Raw genomic sequence first — 21545 nt, 5'->3', positions numbered from 1 at the left:
CCTTTAACCTTCTGCTTCTTCTTTCTATTTCTGCTCATACAGGAGTAACTGGTTTGTTAGGAGGAGAACTATAAGCAGTAACAATAGCAACTGCAGGCTAATTACAGATCTCTGTACCTTTCCCTGCCCTCTACCATTTTATGCTTGGTTGGTTATGCAATTTGTCTGCTGGTTACACTTTTCCTTGCCTCCTGGTGTCCTCTGCATTGTGGGATTAATTGCTGTGGAGGGAGCGACAGGCACGCCTGTTCCAGGAAAACAAAACACAGCCGAGACCAAGAGAGGGGAGCTGCTCTAGTTCTGAAGCTGAGCGTCATGTAAGTTATTTAGACAGCTGTGGCTAAGAGACATTTGAGTCCAGAGCTGTACGTTCAGGGGTTGTCAAATTCAGCTTGACTGGTGCTGGTGGACAGATCAAGAAGTTGCGGTTGCAGCCCAAGGAGACAGCTCACAGTGGGTCAGGGGCTTTGGTCACAGGAGATCCTTCCTGGAGCCGTGCTGTGGTTGGTCCTGCACACTTCTTCCTTGTTGTGTGTGCTTTGTGACGCTTTGTTTATTGTCTTTTGGGCTTCTCTCACTATTTGGACACAACATAAAATATTTTTTGAACAAGCCAGAAAGAAGACCGTTCAGGTTGACTGCATATGAAGTAGAAATATGTGAAGAGGTTAGTAAGCATAGCTCTCGCAAGCAATCAGAGGCTTCTTTTGTTCTTACACGGAAGTTCTTAAAAAGGGTTTATAAATTTTCACTGGTACTAAGTTAAAGGACAGCACTTTAAAAATGAAGGATAGTTAAGTTTCTGAACAATTATGTGACAGAGCTGCATTCTGCACAGGCAGAAACGAATGCGTCCGGCTTCATGTTGAACCTGGGTTACGAGGCATTTACTAGTAATATCCAAGTCTAATTAATATCTGTAAGTGTCTTAATATTTGTAGCAGTACCTTAGAGAGAACGTGGCAAAAGTTATGTGTTTCTAACATACTAACGTGTCTTCAAGTGGCTTGGATTTGAGAAGAGCTCACATTTTGTAGCATCTGTGGACTGTCTCATGTCCATCTGCCTGTGGCAACTTGGCACAAGCAAGCATTTGTCTTGTAATAAGAAGAAGAACAAGGTGTGGCAACGCAGGGTAAAGATTCAAATATCACACCAGTCCTAAACCTAGAAATCATTGCGTGTCTTCTGTTGGAGTTCTCCAAAATCATCTCCAAATGCCTTTTGCTGGCTAAAATGCCATTTGTATCTGCTGGCAGTTATATGTGCATCTCTCTTCTGTTCTCAAGGTATTCTTTTCTGCGCTTCACAAACGCAATCTCAGCTGTATTTAAATACAATTTGCTAAAAAAGTCTCCCCCACATCCACCTCTAAGCAGCAGGGTTAGCTGTTGTGGTTTCACGCAAATAAACACTGCTCCCTGGCAGCCTTCTTGCCGGTGTCAGATGTTGTTTCTCCCCTTTCTTTTGCAAAGTTTCCCCTGCAGGGGCATGGACAAGGAGCGCGTCTCTGAGGGCAGGAAGGTCGGCTGTGCCTCCCGAGAGCCAGGGCTGGAGGTTGCTCAGCAAAGCAGCCAGGGTGGCTTCCAACCCAAAGGTTGTCCCCGGTGCGCTCCCCGCGTTGGAGAGCAGCACCAGCTCATGCACACTGGGGCGGACAGTGCCTGGACTTTGCTATTTGCATGCTGCTTGCAAAAGAAGGCATCTCCCAGTCCAAGGAGGCCAGAATTTTCCCTGCCTCTGTCTGGGGAAAACACATGCTGCGGGTGTGGAGCCAAGGAGGGGTGTGGTGCAGGGGACAGGGGACAGATAGGGTGGTGGGGTCGGTCTTGGCACCAGCCCTGGGTATTACGATCTTGGGGCGAGGAGAATTGCTTCCTTGCCAGAGGCGTTGGAGCCTCCCCAGGGGTGAGCCCCGCCTCACTGAGGCACCATGCTGCACTGCTGGGACAAGGGACAGTATGGCCAAGCGGATTGGGAGGGTGGGGGGACAGGTCCTTGTTTTCCTGGTCAGCAGGAGCAGGAGCAGGGCTGGGAACCTGCTTCTGATCGTATCGGTGTGGGGAAGATGCCCTCAGCCATCACAACAAAGCCAACAGGAGAGGTGAGGCTGTTAGCAGCTATGAATAACGTTGGCCTGCCATGGGCTGAAGGCTGCTGGAGTACTGCAGGGTGAGCGGCCGGGGTGTTTTAGGTACCTTTCCTGAATTACACAGGAAAATGCAAGGAAAGAGTGCGCTGCATAGCACCTCTCTTTTGCTGAATGCTGCTGGTAAGGAAACACACACAATGTCTGTGCCCCCAGGCAGGTGGCTGCACGCACCAGGCTGTGCTCAAGCCAAACAGGAAGAAGGCTAGCAAAAGAAATAAAACAATAAAAAAAAGGTGTAAAAGAGCCACGGTCAAAGTGTAAAAATACAGCTCCAATGTTTTTGACACCCAGCGGAAATCGGGGCCGCAGGGAACAACCAAGCGATGCCCAACCACAAACGTGCGAGGTGCTCCTCCGAAGGGGAGGGACCGTCACCGAGCCGTGCCCTGCGGCCAGTGCAGCTAGTGGAAAAATCACCCCTCTGCATGCTCGCCCCACGGCACCTTCCTGGTTTTGTTTGTTTGTTTTCATCCTGGACTGCTGTCCAGGCCTCGGAGGTGGAGGAAGGGACGTGACATTAGCTGGGGATAACACAGCACAGGGGCTGAGGCGGGGGGAGCCTGATGGCAACACTGGGTGGCCACATGTGGGGAGGACTGCCTTGTGTCCCGCCCCAGTTGCCAAATATTTCGAAGACGGGGAATTTCCTAGCTTCATCAGGTCTTGTTCGGCCCCAGAGGCTGCCAGTGGGCTTCACACAGTGCGGCCCCCTCTGCGCACCCCATCAAACGAAGCTGCTCCTCGTGACCGCAGAGCCTGGGCTTGGCGTAACCCCAAGTGGGAGGCAGCACAGAGGAGGAAGGCAGCTCTGCCCATGCCTGGTTTTGGAGGAGATCGGAGGCTCCTGGAGGTGTTGTTTCAAGGGAGATGAGGACCTGGGTGGGGAACAGGGAGCTGGCTGCAGACAGGGCAGGGGGAGGACAGCGCAGATCCCATCACGTCCCAGTGCTGCCTGATGTGGGGCTGAGCGAGGGGAGGGCTGTGGCTGCTCAGATGGAGACATCGGGGGCATGGGGTGGTGACCCCGATGACACCCGTGGGCCACAGTGGTTTGCAGGGAGAAGTTGGAGGAAAACAGCCCGGGGTGCTCCTCACTGTCCTGAAGCGCGTCCTTGGGTTTTGAGGGAAGGGACGGGGAAGAAGCCTCTCCCAGGGACTCGGATGAGGTGTGCGCAGCCGCCTCCGGTTTAACGAGCTGCAGGCTGTGGTTTCACACGGGGAGGGGAAAGAAGCACCCTGCACTGCACGTGGGCTCGGCCCCCCCCCGGCTCCCCGCCACCGTTACCTCCCATCTCTCCCTGCTCAGCACCGCTGCCAATAAGAGCCTGCAGGAGACAGAAAGCCAGGCACTCACCCTTCACCCAGCTGCTCCGCACACACCAGGGACGCCAGCCACAACTGAGGCTGCTCCACAGAAGGTTGGTTCCCTGGTGGCATGAAAATATGAAATGCTCCCTACCCTAGAAGGATTGGATAACAAGGCAAAAATTACATATGTATACTTTTTTTTCTTTTTTTTTTTTTTAATTCTTTTTTCCTCTGCTCAGTAATGCTGGGGGATTTAATCTTAATGCAAACTATTTGCTACATCCTACTTGGGGGAAAAGGGGATGCTTTTAACAAGCTGTGTGCTAAATCTGCTTTATGGGCAGGTCACTTCTGGCTTGCCACTTTCTCCTGTTACTACGAGCATATAAATGTACCAGGGGAATCTGTGCAACTCTTTGCTCTCTTATTAAACTGGGCTCCCTGCTTTTTCTTAGCGTGTGCTGCAGAGCAAGCCCCTCTTATGGGGGATGCTGAGGTTTGTAGCTGCAAATGTTTTCGGGCAGACCCCACAGTGCGTGCGGGAGGAAGCTGCTCTCCTGTCCAAAGGCTGACTGCTGCAGCTTGTCGCTTTTGTGTGTTTCTGCCCGTTCTTGTTGTGCTCTTCCTGTCCTTTTTGGTTGGATGTGGCTTTGGTGGCAAGAGTATCTTCCTGTGGCAGTGTCTGCATTGCTGTTTCCAGCTTGGAGAGGAGAACGCACACGAGGATCACTGATACAGGGAATGATGTGGGGCTGCAAAAGTGCAAGGGTGTGCGGGCATTTGTCTGTTGCTGGGCACATTTCCGAGGGATCACAGCTGCTCCGCCAGCAGTGCTGCCACGCGCATTTCGGTTTCTGTTCTGGATGCTGAGGTCAGTGGGGCTGCTCCTTGAAGCCGCGCCCCTCTCGGTAGCTGAGGAAAGGAAAATAAATTTATAGCAAATGGCCTTGGGATATGTGAGCCCAGTGCCTTTGTGGTTCCTTCCCCCTTGCTCTCCTTGTGCATACTGAGATGAACTTTCCCTAGAGGCACAGCTTTTTTTCTGTGGTTATCCAAGCAAAACACGTGCCGTGCAGCACAAGCCCACACTGATTTTTGTCATACCTGAGGATCATTTCCTCCGGGAGCTGCCGGAGAGCAAGGAGCAGGGTTCAGACCTAGGACACGGTGCCAAGTTCCTGCATTTCTGGCTCTGCTGGGAGCAAACGTGCGGCCACAGCTGCTTCCTACGCGCTTTGTGTGCTCACCGAGCTGCTCTGCCGAGGGATACCTGTCGTGCAGCCGGGGGTCCCGTGGCCCTGACGCCCTGCCCTGAGGCCGTGCCACTGACCGCTCTCTTCCCCTCCTTTTCCTTCCCAGCTCACACCACTCAGTGCCACAGTCGGCGATGGCCGCTCCCACCGTGGTGACCATGCAGCCCCAGTATGTGGTGGCTGGGCCCAGCGTGTCCAGGGCCATGTGGCAGACGGGGCTGATGGACTGCTGCACCGACTGCGGTGTCTGTGAGTACCGGTGGGGCCAGGGGCCGCTCGGTGGTGGGGTGGCAGGGGCTCATGGTGGTTCTCCCCCTTGCAGGCTGCTGTGGGACGTTCTGCTTCCCCTGCCTGGGCTGCCAGGTGGCCGGGGACATGAACGAGTGCTGCCTCTGCGGGACCAGCGTGGCCATGAGGACCCTATATCGCACCCGATACAACATCCCGGTCAGTGTGGGCGCAGGTGGTGGGCTCCCTTTTCCCCCCATTTTCTCTCAATCCTCACGGCTGGCCGTGGCCCCAGCTCGGCACCCTTCACCACGGCTCGCATCTTGCCTCTGGCAACAGCCAAGCTCAGAGAGCCACTGCTTGGCCCCTGTGTCCCTGTCAGGAAGAGCCCTGAAAGCACCGGGGTCGCACCGGTGCTGCACAGGATAGCAGCTTGGTGTGGGTGCCAGGGAAATGCGGGCGTTTGCGCACATTAAATGTTTCAGAGCTTTTCTTCCCACTGGCGGTGAAAGGACTTGATGTGTGACTTTCCCCCCCTGCCTCGGGCGGGGAAGCCAACAGATAAGTCCCTGTCGGAGTTCCGGGGTAAGCAGTTCCTTGTCCCTTCCTATCTTATCTCCTTCTGGCAAGCCTGCCCAGTCCTGCAGCCAGCGCAGCCGTTGCTGCTGAACCATGCACTTTTTAAAACATCCTCTGCTCCGGGGTCAGAACTGAACCGTGATGGAAAAGACATGTAGTGTGGAGTGCAACTAACCTTTTCTTTGCTGGAATGTGGTTTTGGGGAAGCTCTGGCTCCTAATACATGCCTTTCTTGCAGGGCTCCATTTGTTCCGACTACTGCATCACCCTCTGGTGTCCCGTGTGCTCTGTGTGCCAGATCAAAAGGGACATCAACAAGAGGAAAGAGCTGGGCATCTTCTGGTCAGCGCCCCTCTTCTCCCTGAACCATGGAGGCATCGTGCACGTCCATGGCCTGAGCGGGACAAGCGTGTGGCCGCAGCAGGCTGCTGTCAGCCCGTCCTCACCTCCTGTCCCTTCGCTTACAGATACCGTGGAGACCATACCGCCCGCTCCCCACAGGAAGGTGGCTGCGGACTGCCCATGAGTGTCACCCCTCAGCCCCTCACTAACGGCCCCAATAAAGAGCAATGTGTGCCTTGCCTGCTGTGTGCTTGTTGCCTCCCTGCATCGTCCCTCTCTACCGCATGGATGCATTTCCACCCGGGTTCTACTCCTTTTCCCTTTTATAGACTATTTTAAATGTGTGTAGGGTGTCTGCTGAGATGTCAGACGTGGGCTGGCTTCTGGGTCTCTTTGTGGAGCTGGCGCTGAACTTCCCCACGAGTGCAGGTACTTCACCTGCCTGCAGCAGCAACAGAAAAGTGAATGTGCTAGGGTCCCGGCAGCTTCTCCCTTTTGGGAGGCCGTGGGACTTGCCCTCTGAAACGATGCTTCTGACCCGAAGGCAGCTGAGGGGAGGCAGCGGAGAGGTGCCGTCCCCCCTACTCCCATCACTTTCAGAGGGGGGGGTTTGCCCTGTGGGTCTCTGCAGGCACTTGTGGGCTTGTGGAGCCTGAATGCGGCCTCCCCTTCTCCGAAGGCCGCTGCTGGGCACTGCTGGGCACGGCGGCGCAGGCACAAAGGCGGCCGGCATGGGGAGTGGCGAGGGCCGGCAGCGGAGACGTTGCGCAAGCGGGGTGCGTGCAGCCCGGCCTGCAGCTGGGCCGGGAGGAGCAGAGGTTGGCAGCGCCCGGTGCATATAAGGGACGTGAGTGGACAAAGGAAGCACGGCTCTGGGAGAAGGTTGGCTCTGCAGGTGCGTGTGGCTGGGGGGGCTTTGGGGTGAAATGGTGGAAAATCGGGGCTGAAGTGGTGATAATGGAAACTGCGGTGATCCCGCGTTGGACGTGGGCCGGGGGCGGTGGTCCCGGGGCTGCATGTTCAGTGTGCCCAGTGCCCACCGGTGTGCTAGCTGAGGGCACGTCCCTGCCCTAGGGAGCAGCCCCAAGGGTGTGGAGGCTGTGGACCTCAGGTGGGTTTGTTACAGGGTTCATTATGGAGCTCATTATGGGGGGCAGCTGGGTGTGGGGAGGAGGAGGAGGTGTTGTGCTGTTGGGGGAGGATGGGAGCGCAGGGGCTCCTGTGGTGCTGGGGAGCTGAGGAAGAGGAGGCACCTGGCGAGGAAGGTAAGTGAGCAAGGAGGGGCAGGAGCTGGTGGCTAGGCTTGGAGCAGTGGAGAGGGAGATGGGAAACGTGCTGTCTTCCAGCCCCCTGGGGAAGGAGGGTTAGACGGGGAGAGGCAGAGCGGGTGAGGCCCCAGTGGAGCAGTGCCCAGAGACGTGGCCCCTGGGCTGGGGCAGTGAGGGCTGCAGCCTCCTTTCCTCCTGGCCAACCTTCTCCTCAGGACGCCGTCTGCCCGTGCAGCTCTGTCGATGGCCTCCCACCATGTGGTCACCACCCAGCCCTTGGGCTCGATGGCAGCCCCGCAGAGGAATGACTGGCAGACAGGGCTGATGGACTGCTGCTCCGACTGCGGCGTCTGTGAGTAGGCCCTGGGTGGGCTGGTGGAGGGTCTGGGGGATGTGGGGCATGTGTCGAGCGTGGGGTGTCCCCATGTCTCTCACAGGTATCTGCGGGACCTTCTGCTACCCCTGCCTGGGCTGCCAGGTGGCCGGGGACATGAACGAGTGCTGCCTCTGCGGGCCCAGCGTGGCCATGAGGACCCTGTATCGCACCCGATACAACATCCCGGTCAGTGCGGGTGTGGGGAGGAGCACCGTGTGTCCCTGGGGGACTGGAGACGCACAAGGCCACGTCTCCCCGGGTCGGGGTTGTTTGTACGACGGGTCCTTCTTGGCAGGGCTCCATCATGGATGACTACTTCTCCGTCCTGTGCTGCCCCTGGTGCTCTCTCTGCCAGCTGAAGAGGGATATTAACCGGAGGAAAGAACAGGGCACCTTCTGGTGAGTTGGCCTCTTTGCCCAGCTCCGCGCGCATTCCCTGAGCCTCCCTTCCTGCCACGACTGACCTAGCGCATCCCCGTCCCATCTCTCAGCCTCCTCTGCCCTCCCTTGCAGATGCTGCTGCCCGGGCTGTGGAGTCGATGCTGCCCTCGCATTTCTGGTCTGTGCAATGGGGGTTTCAGTGTTCTTGCACAGATCCCCCCTTCCCTTGGTAACGCGGTCAATAAAGAACAGTGCTTGCCCTTACTTGCATGTGTTTGCATTTATTTACTTTGTGGTTTTAGCTTTATTATTTCCCGGTGTCCTGCTGTGACACCAGAGGACAGCATGCTGCTTTGTGCTGTGTGTTCAGAGCAACACTGAGCACACCAGAGGAAGATCTCTTGCAGATCTGCACCAGGACGGGACCAGCCCAAGAAACTCAGCAGTGGGAAAAACTGAAGTGAAACAAAACCCAAGCCAATGCTGCTGCGGCCATCTCAGCTTCTCCTCCATGCACGCCACAGTGTGGCCACTGGCAGGGCCTGTGACAGCATCGATGGGGAAGCGATGGTGGCAGGGTGGGGGGACTGTGGTCCAGCCTGCCATCTTCATGAACCTCCTGAGGAACCACGGTGCTGAGAGCCCACTGGGAGCTGCTGCTGCGTGGGGTGAGACGTCCTGGTGTCTGGCGTCAGACTGGGGGCTTGAGGAGTTTGGGGGAAAACCTCATGTAATTGGGGGCTGCCTTGCTACACCACGGCTTTGAGCAGGTGCTGGATTTACTCAGTAACCTGTCATGGGTCAGAAAAGGTAATTCTGAGGCTGGGGTTGGCTCTGCAGAAGAGTGCTGGTGGCTCTGGTCTGTTTCAGCTTTGCTGCTTTTCAGAGAAATTGGCATGTTTTTTGTGTTCTCCCAGAGGTCAAGCTGGCTGTGGTACCATCAGCTGCATAGCCTGGGGAGGCCACATCATTGCCTCAGCGAGCTGGCAGCACCCAGGGTCTGGGACTCCAAGGCCACCCACCCGTGTGCCAGTGACAGGTGAGAGCTGTGTCCCTGTCATGGGGTTCCTGCAGACCCCTGTCCCATCTCACCAGCACCAAGGTCTCCTCGGGGCTCTTCTCCCCTCTGGGCCATGCTTGCAGAGGCCCAGCTTAGCTCTGCCTGTCTTTGCTGCAGGATGGGTGTCATGGCTATGGGCTGAGAGGGTTTCCCCACCCGTGGGTGGGAGAAGGTGGTGACTGTGGGTGTGTAGGTTTCTGTAATATGCAAGGACACAAAGGCTTGGTTTCTGTAGTTTTATTACGAATTGCCACCCCTAAAGCAAGCACATACTTACTTTTATGCGTACTTATATATATATATATACACATTTATATATATATATATGCACACCACTCAAGGTGTTACCAGTATGGCACGGATCAGACCACTCCCAGGACTGGGACAGCTGAAGACAGAAAAGCTTCTCATCACTGGATGATGTTTGTGACAGCATCCACCATCAGCAGGCGTCCCCTGAGAGGATCCCGCCTGTCCTGGAGATCTAGAGAAGCTCCTCTTGTGTAAATATTGAGTTATTTTTATACCACGTTGGTGCTAATACCTAAAGGAGATGTAGGATAGTGCAGATCAGCTAATCCTGATTGATGACAAACTAGCCTGCAGGGAAAACAGGCGTTTGTTTGTTGGTTATCGGGGATTCTCTATTCTGTGCTCATCAAAGATGTCTCACTCCCTGCTGAGCTTGCCAGGCATGCCTTGGGCTCCCGGTGCAGTAGCTACGTTTCTTCATGTTTTAGTCTGCTCTTGTGGGGGGAAATGAGACTGGTGGCTGCGGAGGGCATGGGCACCTAGTGGAAGGGGCTGGGCGTCTGTCGGGCAGTGCTGTGCCCCCCGCATCTCTGAGCAACCGCTTTTGCTCCTTCACATGTACGAAGGACATGTCGCTGCCTCAGGACCCCGCCTTGTGGCCATGCTTGTGCTGTTCAGTCTCAGCCCGTGGGTGTCGGTGCCGTCACGGCCCCAGCTAACAGGCGCTGCGGCGGGGCTGCAGCTCCAGCTAGCGGACGTGCCGCATCAGAGGTGCCCTGCCCTGTACCACCGGTGGTCGTTGGCAGCTCCAACCCATCTCAGCTGTCTTTCCACAGCTCAGGTTAGGTGCACAATCGCACCCTGCTGAAGCTCCACAGTCTACCTCATGGCCGATCTAGCCTCTTACAGTTCCACAGCTGGACACTCTACCTTCTTTCAATATAAGATGACTTGTGCTACTCTTTGTTCCGGTTTTGACCACCCGGCTGTTGGGATATGTGATGCTCCTAATGCTTACGTACCTGTCTCATCGATCATCTGTCTCGAAGAAGTCATACCTGAAGGGTGCGGCTTAGTTCCATCTCCACCTAATGGATGATCCTTCCTCTTACAAGATAAGCGAAGGGCTGCTTCAATAAAAGCTCGTTCTTGTTCTAAACTAATTCAAGCTCCAGCTCATTTGTTGCAATCTGGCCTGTGGCCAAGGTCGTGAATCAATCACTGTCATAACTTCATATTAATATGGACTGTCAGAATTGTGCAAAGGTGGCGTAAGTATTGGACAATTAAGGCGGTAACTATTCCAGGCAATGAGTGCACGTGGGAAAGGGGAAAGTGCCTTTTTGCCCATCTCGAACACTTTATTCAGCCTGGTGCATGCCACTTTCTCCCCTGAGGGTCTGCATGCCTGCCCCGACACCCTCCCCCCTCCCTCGCCTGCCTGGTCCCCAAAACCAAAAAAGTGGAGCCACTTTCTGAGGTCCACCAGCACAGGACCGAGCCTCCGCTTTCAGGCACTGAAAATGCAGCACTGGGTCTTTGGCCAGGCTTCACAAACACTACATGGGGCCTTGCTTTTGGAGCCCCCCAAAAAACATCTCACAGAGCTCATTTTAGGGATCCTGAAGTGCGGTGCCAGGCCTTGCTTTCCTGCTTTGAAAATGTAGTGCTTAGTCTCCATTTTCAAGCAGGAACAAAGATAGGACTGACTGACTTAGGTGTTTTTTTTGAGTCTCCAAACCATGGCACTAGGCCCTGCTTTTCTGCTGTGAAAAGGTGGGACTTAAGTCTCCAGTTTTGGCCCCTAAATGTAGCACTTTGCCTCCATTTTCAAGCAGGAAAAAGATAGGGCTTAGCTACTTTTCTGAGTGCCGAACCATGGCACTTAAGCCTCCATTTTCCATCAGAGACTGGAGGGCTTAGGCAGTAGGGAAGTTTCAGCAATTCCCCCACCCTCTGGCTTGCAGCTCGCTCTCCAGCCCCAAAAGGCAGCGCTGGCTCTCCATTTCCAAGCTCTGAAAACGAACGACTCAGCCTTGTTTCCAGAGCCCCAAAACCATGCGACTCAGCCTGCGCTTTCAGGCCCTGAACACGCATGACTCGGCCTCTGCTCAAGATCCAGAAACACACCTTTGGGAGGGGGGGGTGCAACTGAGCCCCCAAAACCACCCAAGGAGCTGCTTGCCAAGACCCACAGCACAGCACCCCCGCCACCCCGGGCTCCGCCGCTGATGCCTTCCCCCCCCGGTACCCCCAATCGCAGCAGGTTCGTACAAAAAGATTTATTAAAAAACCGGCCCGACACCACTACAGCAGGACACTGCCACACGGGGCTTCAACACAGGACGCGCGCTACGGTACAGAGGGAGGGGCGTAAAACAAAGCGATCGGTAAGCATCGTGGTTAAGAAATAAGACGGTGTGAAAGCCATTTTGCCTTAACGAGCACTCAATTAAACTTCAGGGGGACCCCACGGCTTACTTCCCATCATGGACTTGATACAAAAATTAGTCTGAACTGCTATTAGCAGGCAGCATGTGCCGCCCCAAATGACTCTTCCCATGAGAAAATACTGCTGCTGCACCTAGGAGAAAGAAAAGAGAGGAACAAGTCATTCTGTGCCAACTGACAGCAGGCAGAACAGCTTTTTCTTTCTTTTTTATTAACAGAAAACTGCTTTTTAGATACCCCTATGTCCCACTCTACGTAAATATGGTATATCAACATTAATCGTGTAAATATATGCTTTTTAAAATTAAAGCTGAACAGGAGAGTCCATGAGCTGGAAATCCACATGTGCGCCAATGTTTAAGGCAAGCTTTTCATCGTAAGCTGTGAATTTACTGACAAAACGCTTCTAGTCTCAGATGTTGCGAGACATCTCAGATACCTGTAACCACCACCAAAAGCTACTCTGGTGGACGGACCTTTCCGGCCCAAAAGGTTGCGTTTAGGAATTGTGCCGACCCACTATAGAGTATTATTAGCTTATCCGTTAAGAAAATACAACTAGAAGAAAAGGTTACATCGACTACTATAGTAGGATTGTGCTCAGAAGCTAAGGAGAAGTCGACACAACAGGAATTCAGCTCAAGAACTTCTTGCAATTACTGCTACCATGTCTATAAATGGGAAAAGCAAGCATTAAAATAGATTAATAAAATATAAAATTAAGACTGGAAAATCCAGAGACAAGCTGTATCCTTAGAAGAACAAAGTTAAAATTATTCAGTAAGCTGACGTATTTAACCATTACTGGGCCTGTAAAAAATGCATTAAAATTACATTACATATAGTTTTAAAAGCAAAGAAATAAGTGAAGGCAAAGCTTGAAGTATCCATTTTATTTTATAATGCTGATACAGGATGTTGGAAGAGACCATACCAAACGGCAGCATTCGAGAGCGTGAGCATCTCGTACCCTGTCCGCATTGAGCGGGCCTGTGAGAATCGTGAAGTCAGCGCGACACAGGGCCTGCAATGAAGTTCCCGCTGGCGGGTACAAACAAGGTATAATGTCAGAGTTAGTAGGCAATATTGTTTCGCTGCAATTCCTTAATTTGTACCCATTAGCAGTACTTTACCTGTTAACTTTACTGACTTGTTAATTATAGGGCAAAAGGCAAAAGCTTAAGAGCACCTGTGTTACATATCTTCAAAGTCATTACGTTACATTACGGTAAGCACGTCTGGGTGCTGTGAAATTTTAAAGCATTAATCATTACAATAGCTTACGCAATAGATTTGAAAAATTACTATTAAGTACAAAATCAGGTTGCAGGTACATAGTCAGGACATACCTGTTCAGGGTAAGTTGCGAACGGAATAATTTAGTATGGTTTGTAGCTATTTTGATGACCACCTCGCCGAGATACTTTCCCATAACCACTCTGCTGATCTAAACACAACAGAAAGCCGTCAGATGGGAAGCTCCGGGGGCGGCCGTGTTTCAGGAGGAAACATCAACGCCATCAGCTAAGGCAGCTTTCAGAGCCAGCTTCCCGCACCCCGACACCTCAGCAGCATCAAGCTGCTCACAACGGTTTTCATCCTACCCACAGCTCCAGCCTCCCCAGAACATAACGATTTTACACTCACCCCTTCAAAAGCATGTGGGAGAAAACAAACACATTCACAAAAATGCTAGGCTATTCCCAAATTGTGAGTAGTTATTGGCACGCTAAGGCAGAACAAATTTACCAAGGGATCAGGAGGAAAACACCCCCCAAAAAAAAACTCCCCCCACTATTTTGCAGGAGTGTATAATTGTGCAGCTGCTGGTCCATCCCCAAATTCTGATTACGGCCATATCACCTCTGTGCTAACTACAGTCTTCTGAAGACGGGTAACTTAACGATGTACGACGCAGCCACTGCTGGACTCAAATTTGTGTTCTATTCTCGGCCAAGACAGCCCCTTCGTGAGCCTGAACAGTCTGCAGAGCACGTTTGTAAGGAGACAGCTGAGGCAGGTGTGCTCTCTGACCATCTAAAAGTGAGGTGTGCATTAGGAAGCCGACGGGCACCTTCCCCTGCCACCAGGAGAGGCAATACTCCATCTCCCCGGCACCCCGGAAAGGATGAGGCTTTCCAGGCAGTACCACAGCCTGACTGCACAACCGATGTGCACAAGCACCTGACTTGGTGTGACACAAAAGCTGGGGACACAGGGGCACTGGAAACCAGCACACCAAGGACCTCACACATGAGAGGAATGCCGCTAAGCTAGCTGAAAACCTAAACCAATATGCTTTTAAAGACAGTTTGGTGTTTGTTTGTTTTTTGTATTTGTGTCAGCAATTTTCTTTCCAACAGCAGGGCTTTTCACAAGAAGTTCGGTACTTACTGCTATAGTCACCATATCCGTAGTAGTTGTTGTAACCAGTGTAGTCGTATCCTCCGTAACCTCCGTACCCTTGGCTGTTGTAGCCATAGTTCCCATACCCCTGATTCCAGTAGCTGCTGTATCCCTGGTTCCAGTTTTGACTGGGGCCTGCAACACAGCGTGCCAGAACTCAGAACTGCAGGAGACTTGCTTTCGCTCAAGCAAGCCCCTCGACGTCTTATACCACGCCAGTGCAAACTTACCGCCGCCTCTTCCTCGAGCTCTTCCGACAAATCCTCCTCTGCTCCCCCACTGCTGCTGCTGCTGGTACTGTTCCTTTGACATGGCTACTTTTATTTCACACTGGAAAAGGAAAGTTGACATCAGATCCGATTCGCAGCAACAATCTTCACCAAGAATTCCTAAGCTTACGGAACGTTAAGCGGAAAATAAAATTTGGTCACCCCGGTGCTCTTCCTGGGAACAAAATGCAGAGCTTACACTCTTCAACTTGAGCATTGCTGAAAGACACTGACATTGTAAAGACTTTTCAAGTTCCCCACCTTCCTGTCAGTAGAACCGATTCTGAAAAACAACACTTGTTTCATTGTATTTCTTTCTGTTTTAACTTTAGAACAGACCTCTGAGGTATTTATTTGGGAAAAGCAAACTCAGCTCTGAGCTACAAAAGTATCGTTGCGTTTTGCTCAGTTCCCAAAGCTTCCACTGCATATCCATCCAACGAGGAAGAGGCCGGCTACGATTTGAGTTTGGGTTACAAGGTTTAATTTTAAACACATTTCTGAAAGGAAGGTAACTTCCAACAGGAAAGCCTAGCTTCCCATTTCAGTTCAGTTCCGGAAGCACTCTAAGATAAATTGGCATTTTGCCTAAACAACAGAGTATTTCCAGATTAAACACTCCAGTGACTTGATTAAAGATCCAGTGACTTGGAAAGCGTGGTTAAACCTCCCGGAGCAGATGAGTGAGGCAGCACCCAGGGCACACCGCCAGACAACCTGGGAGCGTCAGAGCCAACAACCACGCTGCTGCCAGCCCTCTCCCCACAGGGCGTGCAGAACAAAACGTCACGGGAAGACCCCTCAGCTCATAGGCTTTCTGTAACCAATTACTAGCACCTCTAGAAATGCTTCATAGGTTTAGCACAACATGAGAGAAATAAAGCTTATAGGTATTTTCAGACTATTCTTCAAAACCAGCCAGAAATGATCATGTAATTCACTCTACTGTCAGTGTTCAGTTTCTCTAGGAAAAAAGTCACCTACTTTACTAAGCCCAACGTTGTGGTATTTCTTTTCCATTATTTTCTTCACTGGTTCCTCCTCCTTGAAAGTAATGAAGCAAAATCCACGCCTCTTGTTAGTTTTGTTGTCCATGGGGAGCTCTATAGACTCAACCTGGTAGAGAAGAGTTGTGTTACATTTTATCCTGCCATTTGCACGACTTGAAAACATTTCTAACAGCTCGTATTTGCCAAATAAAATTATTTCAACTAGAATATGACAGTGTGCTTTCATCGCAGGGCTTTACGTTAGTCGATGCAAATCAGCATCACTACATCCATCATCACTGACATTGTGAACACGATCATCATCACTAGAAATTATGTTCCTAACTGCGTAAGTGACTGCTTTCATCTAACTCATTATCACTTGCCTGCTCAGGAGCTCTAACGGATCATGCTGCACAAGGAGTATTTCACTCGTGCTGGATAAGTACTCTCAATCTGATTTACAGTTATGTCAGTTAGGACAGGGTTAAACTAGGTGTTTCCACCCTTGAGCAGACCTAAATCTTCAAGCTTTGTATGAAGAACGTCTACCTTTGCAAAAGACCATAGTTCTGCTCGTTCATCACGCTACTAAAATTGTTGAACAGGACAAATGATACTGTTCAACACCTAACTGCAAACACAAAGTTCTCCTTGCAAGTGGCACGGGAGGATTTGGCCTAAGGAAATAGTTGTTGTAGCCTCTGGTACAGGCTACCAGGCAGGTATTGGAAAACCCAGCTCCCCGACAGCTGAGCTGTCATGACCTGATGCTGGCAACACCTTACAATAAGTAGAGAAGCTGCTGCCAACTCGCATCACCCTTACCAAGCTCCTACAGGGCAGCTTTTAAGCTCCGAGGTGGTATTTTGTGACAGTCCGCCTGCACCACCAAAATGGGGGACAGAGAGAGAGACAGAATATAGAGTTGCAGAGAATTTCAGAAAACTGCCTGAATCCCTGCCACAGCAGATGAGCTGGCCTGCCTGAAGAGCATCTCAGCCAGCTAACCCAGGCAGCATGCTCCGAAACTGTGCCTCCCACGCCTGCCTCGCTCAAGACATTCAGGCATCCCGCAGATCAGGTTCCAAGTCTCTGATGTGCCCCAGCTCCTCCTTCCAATAACCCCGTCCACATTACCAACCCATGCAAATCCCAGCCTCCACGTGATACCCTTATTGTTAAGATTCTGAGAAGCAAAACACGTGGAATTACACTGGCTGTTAAGCTTACCGTAGCTTCAAATGAGACTGAGTCTGGGGGCTGTTTTTAATTACCGAATTTTTGAAGAGCGAGCAATTTATTTTGCCACGTACCTCACCAAAACCTCCAAAGTATTCCCGTATTTTCTCTTCAGGTGTGTCTGGAGATAAGCCCCCAACAAAAATCTTTTTGACGGGTTCTTTTGTTTTCATGGCTTTAGCTCTTTTAGGATCAATGACCTTCCCATTCAGCTTGTGTTCTTTCTGGTCCATGACCTGTGGAAAATTAAAACAAGACCTTATTCACAGTTCAAGCTAAATGTTTCACGGGAGTTTTGAGCAAGGCTCAGCTAATTCATACTTGAGCTTTGGTAATGCTAGCACTTCAGCGGCAATATTTTTATTCCAATGATTATTTGTTCCACAAACCCAAACAGTTCCTTGATTTTGATTACTGTCCACTGACACAGACGGTTCTACTAAAGCCTTTAAGGAATAACCTGCAGCCACTTATCACCCAAGGAAATACGGACATAACATTTCCCAGAAAGCACTGCACAATCCCCTCCTCCCCTCCTCCCACCTCATAAAGTAAAGAAGGGTTTTATCTGTGCCTTAGATACCACCAAAGATCAACGAAGGTGACAAATCTTCAGGGTGCTACATCAGCAGCACTTTAGAAAGGCTAACGCCTAATTTTTGCTAGAATAATGCCCAAATGCATCAAAGCCACCGACCCCACTGCAGGGGTCACCCTGCAGCTCTGGAACACGAGGACTTGGCGCACTTTTAGCATCACCACTTCCCTGGCGATAGGCAGCAGGTGTATTATACGTGATAGTTTTGAATTGCACAAGGCCAGTGGGTTGCAGCACGTTCCCCTGCAAGTACCCAAAGGCCTATTCTGGGAGCCGCTGCTGCTCCCGGCCGCTGTGGCACGACTAAGTGTGGGAAAAGAACATTTCCATAAGCAGCATCTTAAATAGGTTGCATCCCAAAATCATCTGTAACAGGTTATGTGCAAATAACTATGTGTGCAGTCACCTGAGTGCTGCACCTTTGCGGACTACAATTTAAGGTGCCGTTTGATCACATTAATACTACCTTATCTACGCTCTCCGATTCTTTAAAGAGTACAAAGCCGAAGCCTCTCGATCGCCCAGTGATGGGGTCTAACTTCAGAGTGCAGTCTACAACTTCGCCAAATTTAGAGAAATAGTCCTTCAGGTCTTTCTTTGTAGTGTCCCAGCTAAGGCCGCCAATGAACATTTTCCTGTTGAGACAAGAAGGTTAGCCCGTTAAGACACTTCACCTAAGATCCCACGCCATCAAGCTGTACGAGCTCAGCTGCCTTACGTTAAGGTGTAGCAGGGCTTTATCAGTGACACCCCAGGCGCGCATAGGAGGCCCCGCACTTTTCGACACGTTGCTGAAACGACCCTGGCCAGAACAGATACAGGCCTGCAGGCATGCAACAGCTCTGCGCAGCCGTCCGCTGCAGTTGTTTAAGTCACTACCCCAAGAAGCCGCAAGGAGCGATGTAAAGGTGTACTGCTACCTCCCTGCAACCCCGTCGCTACTGACCCACAGGCTTAACCCACACGGGTCTCTGCGAAGCCCCCCACAGCTGTTTGTGAAGCAGAGGCAGGACCGATACATGTCTAAGGCAGCAGGGGTACCCAGGAGCACTGACACACTCGCTTGGAATGCACGCATGCCAGCACGAGTACACCAAAAAACAAATAAAAAAGCGCAGTCGAGTCCGCTTCCCCATAAAGGTGTAAAAAAGCTAAGTATTGGATGCTCAAAGCTAACTTTTCCTCCCCAAAACATGATATAAACAGCTGGCATAATCCAAACCAATCCCCAGAACAACTTCCCTACAGACTGTTTACAGGAGCCGCGCTGCTGGGAAAACGGGTACGAAAGGTACCTTTAGTCATGACTTTTAATTACACAAGCACGCTGGAAGCTTGGATTCAAATCATGACCGTCTGGAAACAGCAGTGTGGCACAAAAAATTCAGGCACTGCTGCACCGCTGAAGGAAATGCTTGACGACTTGCATCAACTGAAAATCAAGCCAACGAGCGCAGGAATGCAATGCCCTAGTCATCAGGCACGAGGCTTATGCTCTCATTCAGAGCGGATTCGTTTTGAGATGATCTCTTCTAATGCTGATAAAGAAGATTTTGTGACAGGCTCAGAACTGAAAGGTATGATCCACTGAAATGTGTAAAAACGTGTTCTCCAAAGCTCTGCCGATTTATTTCACAATGACACGCACTGTTTTCAGACAACCTGCGCAAGCACCCAAGCGCGCTTCCATCTCCTGCACGTGCCGCACACACACAGGCATCCCTGCTCCGATCGCGCTGCACTTCCACAGGTCCAGCCCTCTCAAACCCAAGCTGTTCATCTGAACTCACCCCAAGCCTCGTTGAACTGGCTGTGCTGTTACGAAATAAACAGGAAGGTTCAGCTTCTGACAAATGTCTCGAACCTCCAGACGCAGCAGGGCTCAGAAGCTTCATCTGTTTCCACATGAAGTTTTTCCATCTATCAACAGGAGCACCAATCCCCCATACCTTTATTCACCTCTCCCATTAGTTCCAGCTCTCTTTTCTCCAAAAAGCACTGGATGCCCTACCTTGGCGACCTCTTACTGTTTTCGGGAGTGACATGAACAAATGGACCATGCTAGTAAAACGGTAGCCTCCGACCAGCAGGGTTCAGTCATCCAAAGAAAGCCTGGTATCATTAGCAGTCATCCTGTTTGTTGTCGTGTGTTTTTTCTAAGCAGCAAAACACAACACACGCCGAGGATGCAGCATCGTATTTCTGACACATAGGAGATACTGACACTGGAGCAGTTCCTGTAGAACGTACACGGGCTTCATGCCGTACAAAACATCCCTTTTACAGCTGTCAGCAGAACAATTAACACAAACTACAAAACCCTGCTTTCTATCACTACGTTCACGACCCAAACCAGGAGTTTGAAATTCCTGCCCTTCTGAAGGATTTCCCCAGCACCATGCAAAAACTGAATGTGTGACTGCAGTCACGGAGCAGCAAAACCTAATTGCTCCAGCTTTCCACTACAGCAAAAGTTTTTCAGCTCCACTGCAAAACTGAGGCCAGAGCAAGGCTACGACACCAACAGGACCACAAATGACAATTACGAGCCGTGCCACCGTACTGTCAAAACCTAGTGAAACACGCGTCCTTTCCAAACCACGGCTTGGCTGGTTGAAGTCACATCAGTGCACGTTTTTCCAAAACAGGTCACCAGAAGGGCACTGGCCAAGCTTTCAAGCTTCGGACATAGCTAAACTGAGCATACACAGAAGCAGTGACTGGCTGTGGCCTTTCTCCAGATGCCTGATCGGGATGTTTCCCAGCAGTTGCCAACTTAGGGATATCTGAGTACAAAGATCATACCTGGGAAAAATTGAGAGTGCACTCAGTTGCTGAAAATCCTGTCTCTAATTCCTAATGTAAAGGAACCACTATCATACCTCCATCCAGCAACTACTGAGGGCACGCTGTCTTCCCTCTGCCTCCAAGAGCTGTCAAAAACAGTTTCCCATACAGTGTTACCAACAAGTGGCAGGTCAAAAACTATTCTCTCATGGGGTGAAAGACTGAACTCAACTACAAGCCGACGTACACTACAGTGTACTCAGTGCCCCGCATCACCACACCACGCAGTGACAACTCCTCGGAGGCTGTGCTGACTCAAAAAAAAGTCTACGTCCTCATGCAACCCTTCGATAGGTAAAGGCAGAACAAATATGAAAATGGTGACAGAACTTAAAGTGAGGTACTTAAGGTAGGAAGAAGTGAGGATAGCATCTAGGCTCCCATGAGCACTGGGAAAGCACTCAAAACACGTTCCTGTTGCGTCTCCGCACTGTCAGCAACACCCTGGTTTATTACAAAAGGGGAGGCTTCTCTGCAAGTCCTGACAGGACACACACAGCTACTGCTCCTTTATTCAGTTTTTTTTTTTTATTTTCTGCCTTGAAAAAACACACTTGCTGCCTGAGTTTCACAGCAGCACGACAGGCACCAGCACGGAGCGGCAGCCCGTCCTGGAACTGGATCTATTCTACATGAACTTCACCTGCTGTAGGAAGGCTGCTCTCTGCCCCCTGCCAAGCACCAGACTTTGGGGAGATGAAAAACCGCATTCGTTCTGCGCTTAAACTCGTCACCTACGGCACGGTCCTGCGCAGGGAGTTTCGTGGGCTCGCTGACAAGAGCCCACCTCGTGGCGCGAGCCAGAAGAGCGATACGCGTTACGGCCCCCCAAGCCCACGGTCCCTTCCCCTCTCTTTAGGGCTGCCGGAGGAGAAATGGCAGAGGGTGGCACGAAGCCTGGCGACGCTGCTCCGGCCATCGCTTCTCCGTCACAGAGCACCGCGGCAGAGCTCGTACCAGCAGCGCCGCGCCTTAACTTCCCGCAGCAGCAGCATCCTCCGAGGGAACGAGGAAATAAACAAACCCCCCAACTTGGCCGGGGCCGAAGCTCCCCGGCTCGGAGCGGGCCGCCCGGGGGGAGCCACGACCGCGGGGCGCCGCCGCTCACCCCTCGTCCTCCTCGTTCTTGCTGGCGTCGATCTTGGCTCCCTCCGACTCGCCGCCGACGCCGCCGCCGCCGCCAGCCCCGTCGGCGCCCCCCGCGCCGGCCCCCGGCAGCCCCTCGGGCTGTTCCGGCTGCTCCGCCGGGCCGCCCCCGCCGCCGGCCGCGTCCACGGCGAACTGCTGCTCCGACATGGCGCCGCCGCCGCCCCCGGCTCCGCTTCCCCGCCGCGGCGCCGGCCCCGGTGGCGGCCCCGGCCCGAGCCCTCCGCCCGCCGCCCGCTCGTCTTAATGGCGCCGACGCCGAGCCAGCCTAAAATGGCGGGCGGAAGGGGCGCCGCGCCGCCCCACGTGACGCCATGGCGGCGGCAGGGCCCGGCCCGCCTCAGGCAGCTCCCGAGGAGCGGGAGGAGGCCCCGCGCTGCTCCCTCGGAAACTGTGAG

General features: G+C 52.1%; 3 protein-coding genes across 11 annotated transcripts; 2 read left to right on the top strand and 1 right to left on the bottom strand.

Annotated features, from left to right (window-relative positions):
- The first annotated feature begins 159 nt into the window (after positions 1-159).
- LOC106041938 (placenta-specific gene 8 protein-like) lies at positions 160-6101 on the top strand. Of its 4 annotated transcripts, none has more exons than XM_013190653.3 (5): positions 177-317; positions 3459-3633; positions 4820-4962; positions 5036-5160; positions 5759-6101. In XM_013190653.3, exons 3-5 carry the CDS (start codon positions 4848-4850, stop codon positions 6044-6046), a joined length of 528 nt encoding a protein of 175 aa, XP_013046107.3. In that variant the 5' UTR covers positions 177-317; positions 3459-3633; positions 4820-4847; the 3' UTR covers positions 6047-6101. The 4 variants fall into 4 exon arrangements, with proteins under 4 accessions (XP_066852753.1, XP_013046107.3, XP_013046106.3 ...); XM_013190654.3 differs by lacking the exon at positions 177-317 and having other exon boundaries at positions 3433-3570; positions 5759-5862; positions 5988-6101; XM_066996652.1 differs by lacking the exon at positions 3459-3633 and having other exon boundaries at positions 160-317.
- A 499-nt stretch (positions 6102-6600) lies between these two features.
- On the top strand, positions 6601-8151 carry LOC106041939 (placenta-specific gene 8 protein-like). 5 transcript variants are annotated; one of them, XM_013190656.3, is made up of 5 exons: positions 6808-7127; positions 7366-7482; positions 7568-7692; positions 7802-7905; positions 8020-8151. In XM_013190656.3, coding segments are annotated over exons 1-5 (411 nt in total). In that variant the 5' UTR covers positions 6808-7063; the 3' UTR covers positions 8021-8151. The 5 variants fall into 5 exon arrangements, with proteins under 5 accessions (XP_013046113.1, XP_013046111.1, XP_013046109.2 ...); XM_013190659.3 differs by lacking the exons at positions 6808-7127; positions 8020-8151 and adding an exon at positions 6601-6757 and having other exon boundaries at positions 7802-7909; XM_013190657.3 differs by lacking the exons at positions 6808-7127; positions 8020-8151 and adding an exon at positions 6619-6757 and having other exon boundaries at positions 7346-7482; positions 7802-7909.
- A 3315-nt stretch (positions 8152-11466) lies between these two features.
- HNRNPD (heterogeneous nuclear ribonucleoprotein D) lies at positions 11467-21405 on the bottom strand. Of its 2 annotated transcripts, XR_010831432.1 has the most exons (9): positions 21110-21405; positions 17621-17789; positions 16631-16792; positions 15310-15441; positions 14287-14386; positions 14045-14191; positions 13000-13097; positions 12585-12691; positions 11467-11783 (listed from the first exon to the last, which is right to left on the bottom strand). XR_010831432.1 is itself a non-coding variant. In XM_066996644.1 (8 exons), the coding sequence occupies exons 1-7, from the start codon at positions 21295-21297 to the stop codon at positions 13030-13032; spliced, it is 966 nt and encodes a 321-aa protein (XP_066852745.1). In that variant the 5' UTR covers positions 21298-21404; the 3' UTR covers positions 11467-11783; positions 13000-13029. The 2 variants fall into 2 exon arrangements, 1 of the variants encoding a protein (XP_066852745.1); XM_066996644.1 differs by lacking the exon at positions 12585-12691 and having other exon boundaries at positions 21110-21404.
- Between the last annotated feature and the right edge of the window lie 140 nt (positions 21406-21545).

This window comes from Anser cygnoides, chromosome 4 (genome assembly GCF_040182565.1).
Source record: "Anser cygnoides isolate HZ-2024a breed goose chromosome 4, Taihu_goose_T2T_genome, whole genome shotgun sequence".
Classification (NCBI taxonomy): domain Eukaryota; kingdom Metazoa; phylum Chordata; class Aves; order Anseriformes; family Anatidae; genus Anser; species Anser cygnoides.
The sequence above is the reverse complement of the archived record's forward strand: the minus strand, read 5'-3'. Positions and strand labels throughout refer to the sequence as shown.

Coding starts and splice junctions, on each gene's coding strand:
- LOC106041938 (XM_066996652.1), top strand. CDS start 4,848: ATGGCCGCTCCCACCGTGGTGACCATGCAGCCCCAGTATGTGGTGGCT. Junction 4,963..5,035: donor CTGCACCGACTGCGGTGTCT/GTGAGTACCGGT, acceptor TCCCCCTTGCAG/GCTGCTGTGGGACGTTCTGC. Junction 5,161..5,758: donor GCACCCGATACAACATCCCG/GTCAGTGTGGGC, acceptor CCTTTCTTGCAG/GGCTCCATTTGTTCCGACTA.
- LOC106041939 (XM_013190655.3), top strand. CDS start 7,064: ATGGGAGCGCAGGGGCTCCTGTGGTGCTGGGGAGCTGAGGAAGAGGAG. Junction 7,128..7,365: donor GGAGGCACCTGGCGAGGAAG/GTAAGTGAGCAA, acceptor CTGCCCGTGCAG/CTCTGTCGATGGCCTCCCAC. Junction 7,483..7,567: donor CTGCTCCGACTGCGGCGTCT/GTGAGTAGGCCC, acceptor TGTCTCTCACAG/GTATCTGCGGGACCTTCTGC.
- HNRNPD (XM_066996644.1), bottom strand. CDS start 21,297: ATGTCGGAGCAGCAGTTCGCCGTGGACGCGGCCGGCGGCGGGGGCGGC. Junction 15,442..16,630: donor ACTTTGGAGGTTTTGGTGAG/GTACGTGGCAAA, acceptor CTTCTCTACCAG/GTTGAGTCTATAGAGCTCCC. Junction 14,387..15,309: donor ACAACGTTGGGCTTAGTAAA/GTAGGTGACTTT, acceptor TTCCTTTTCCAG/TGTGAAATAAAAGTAGCCAT.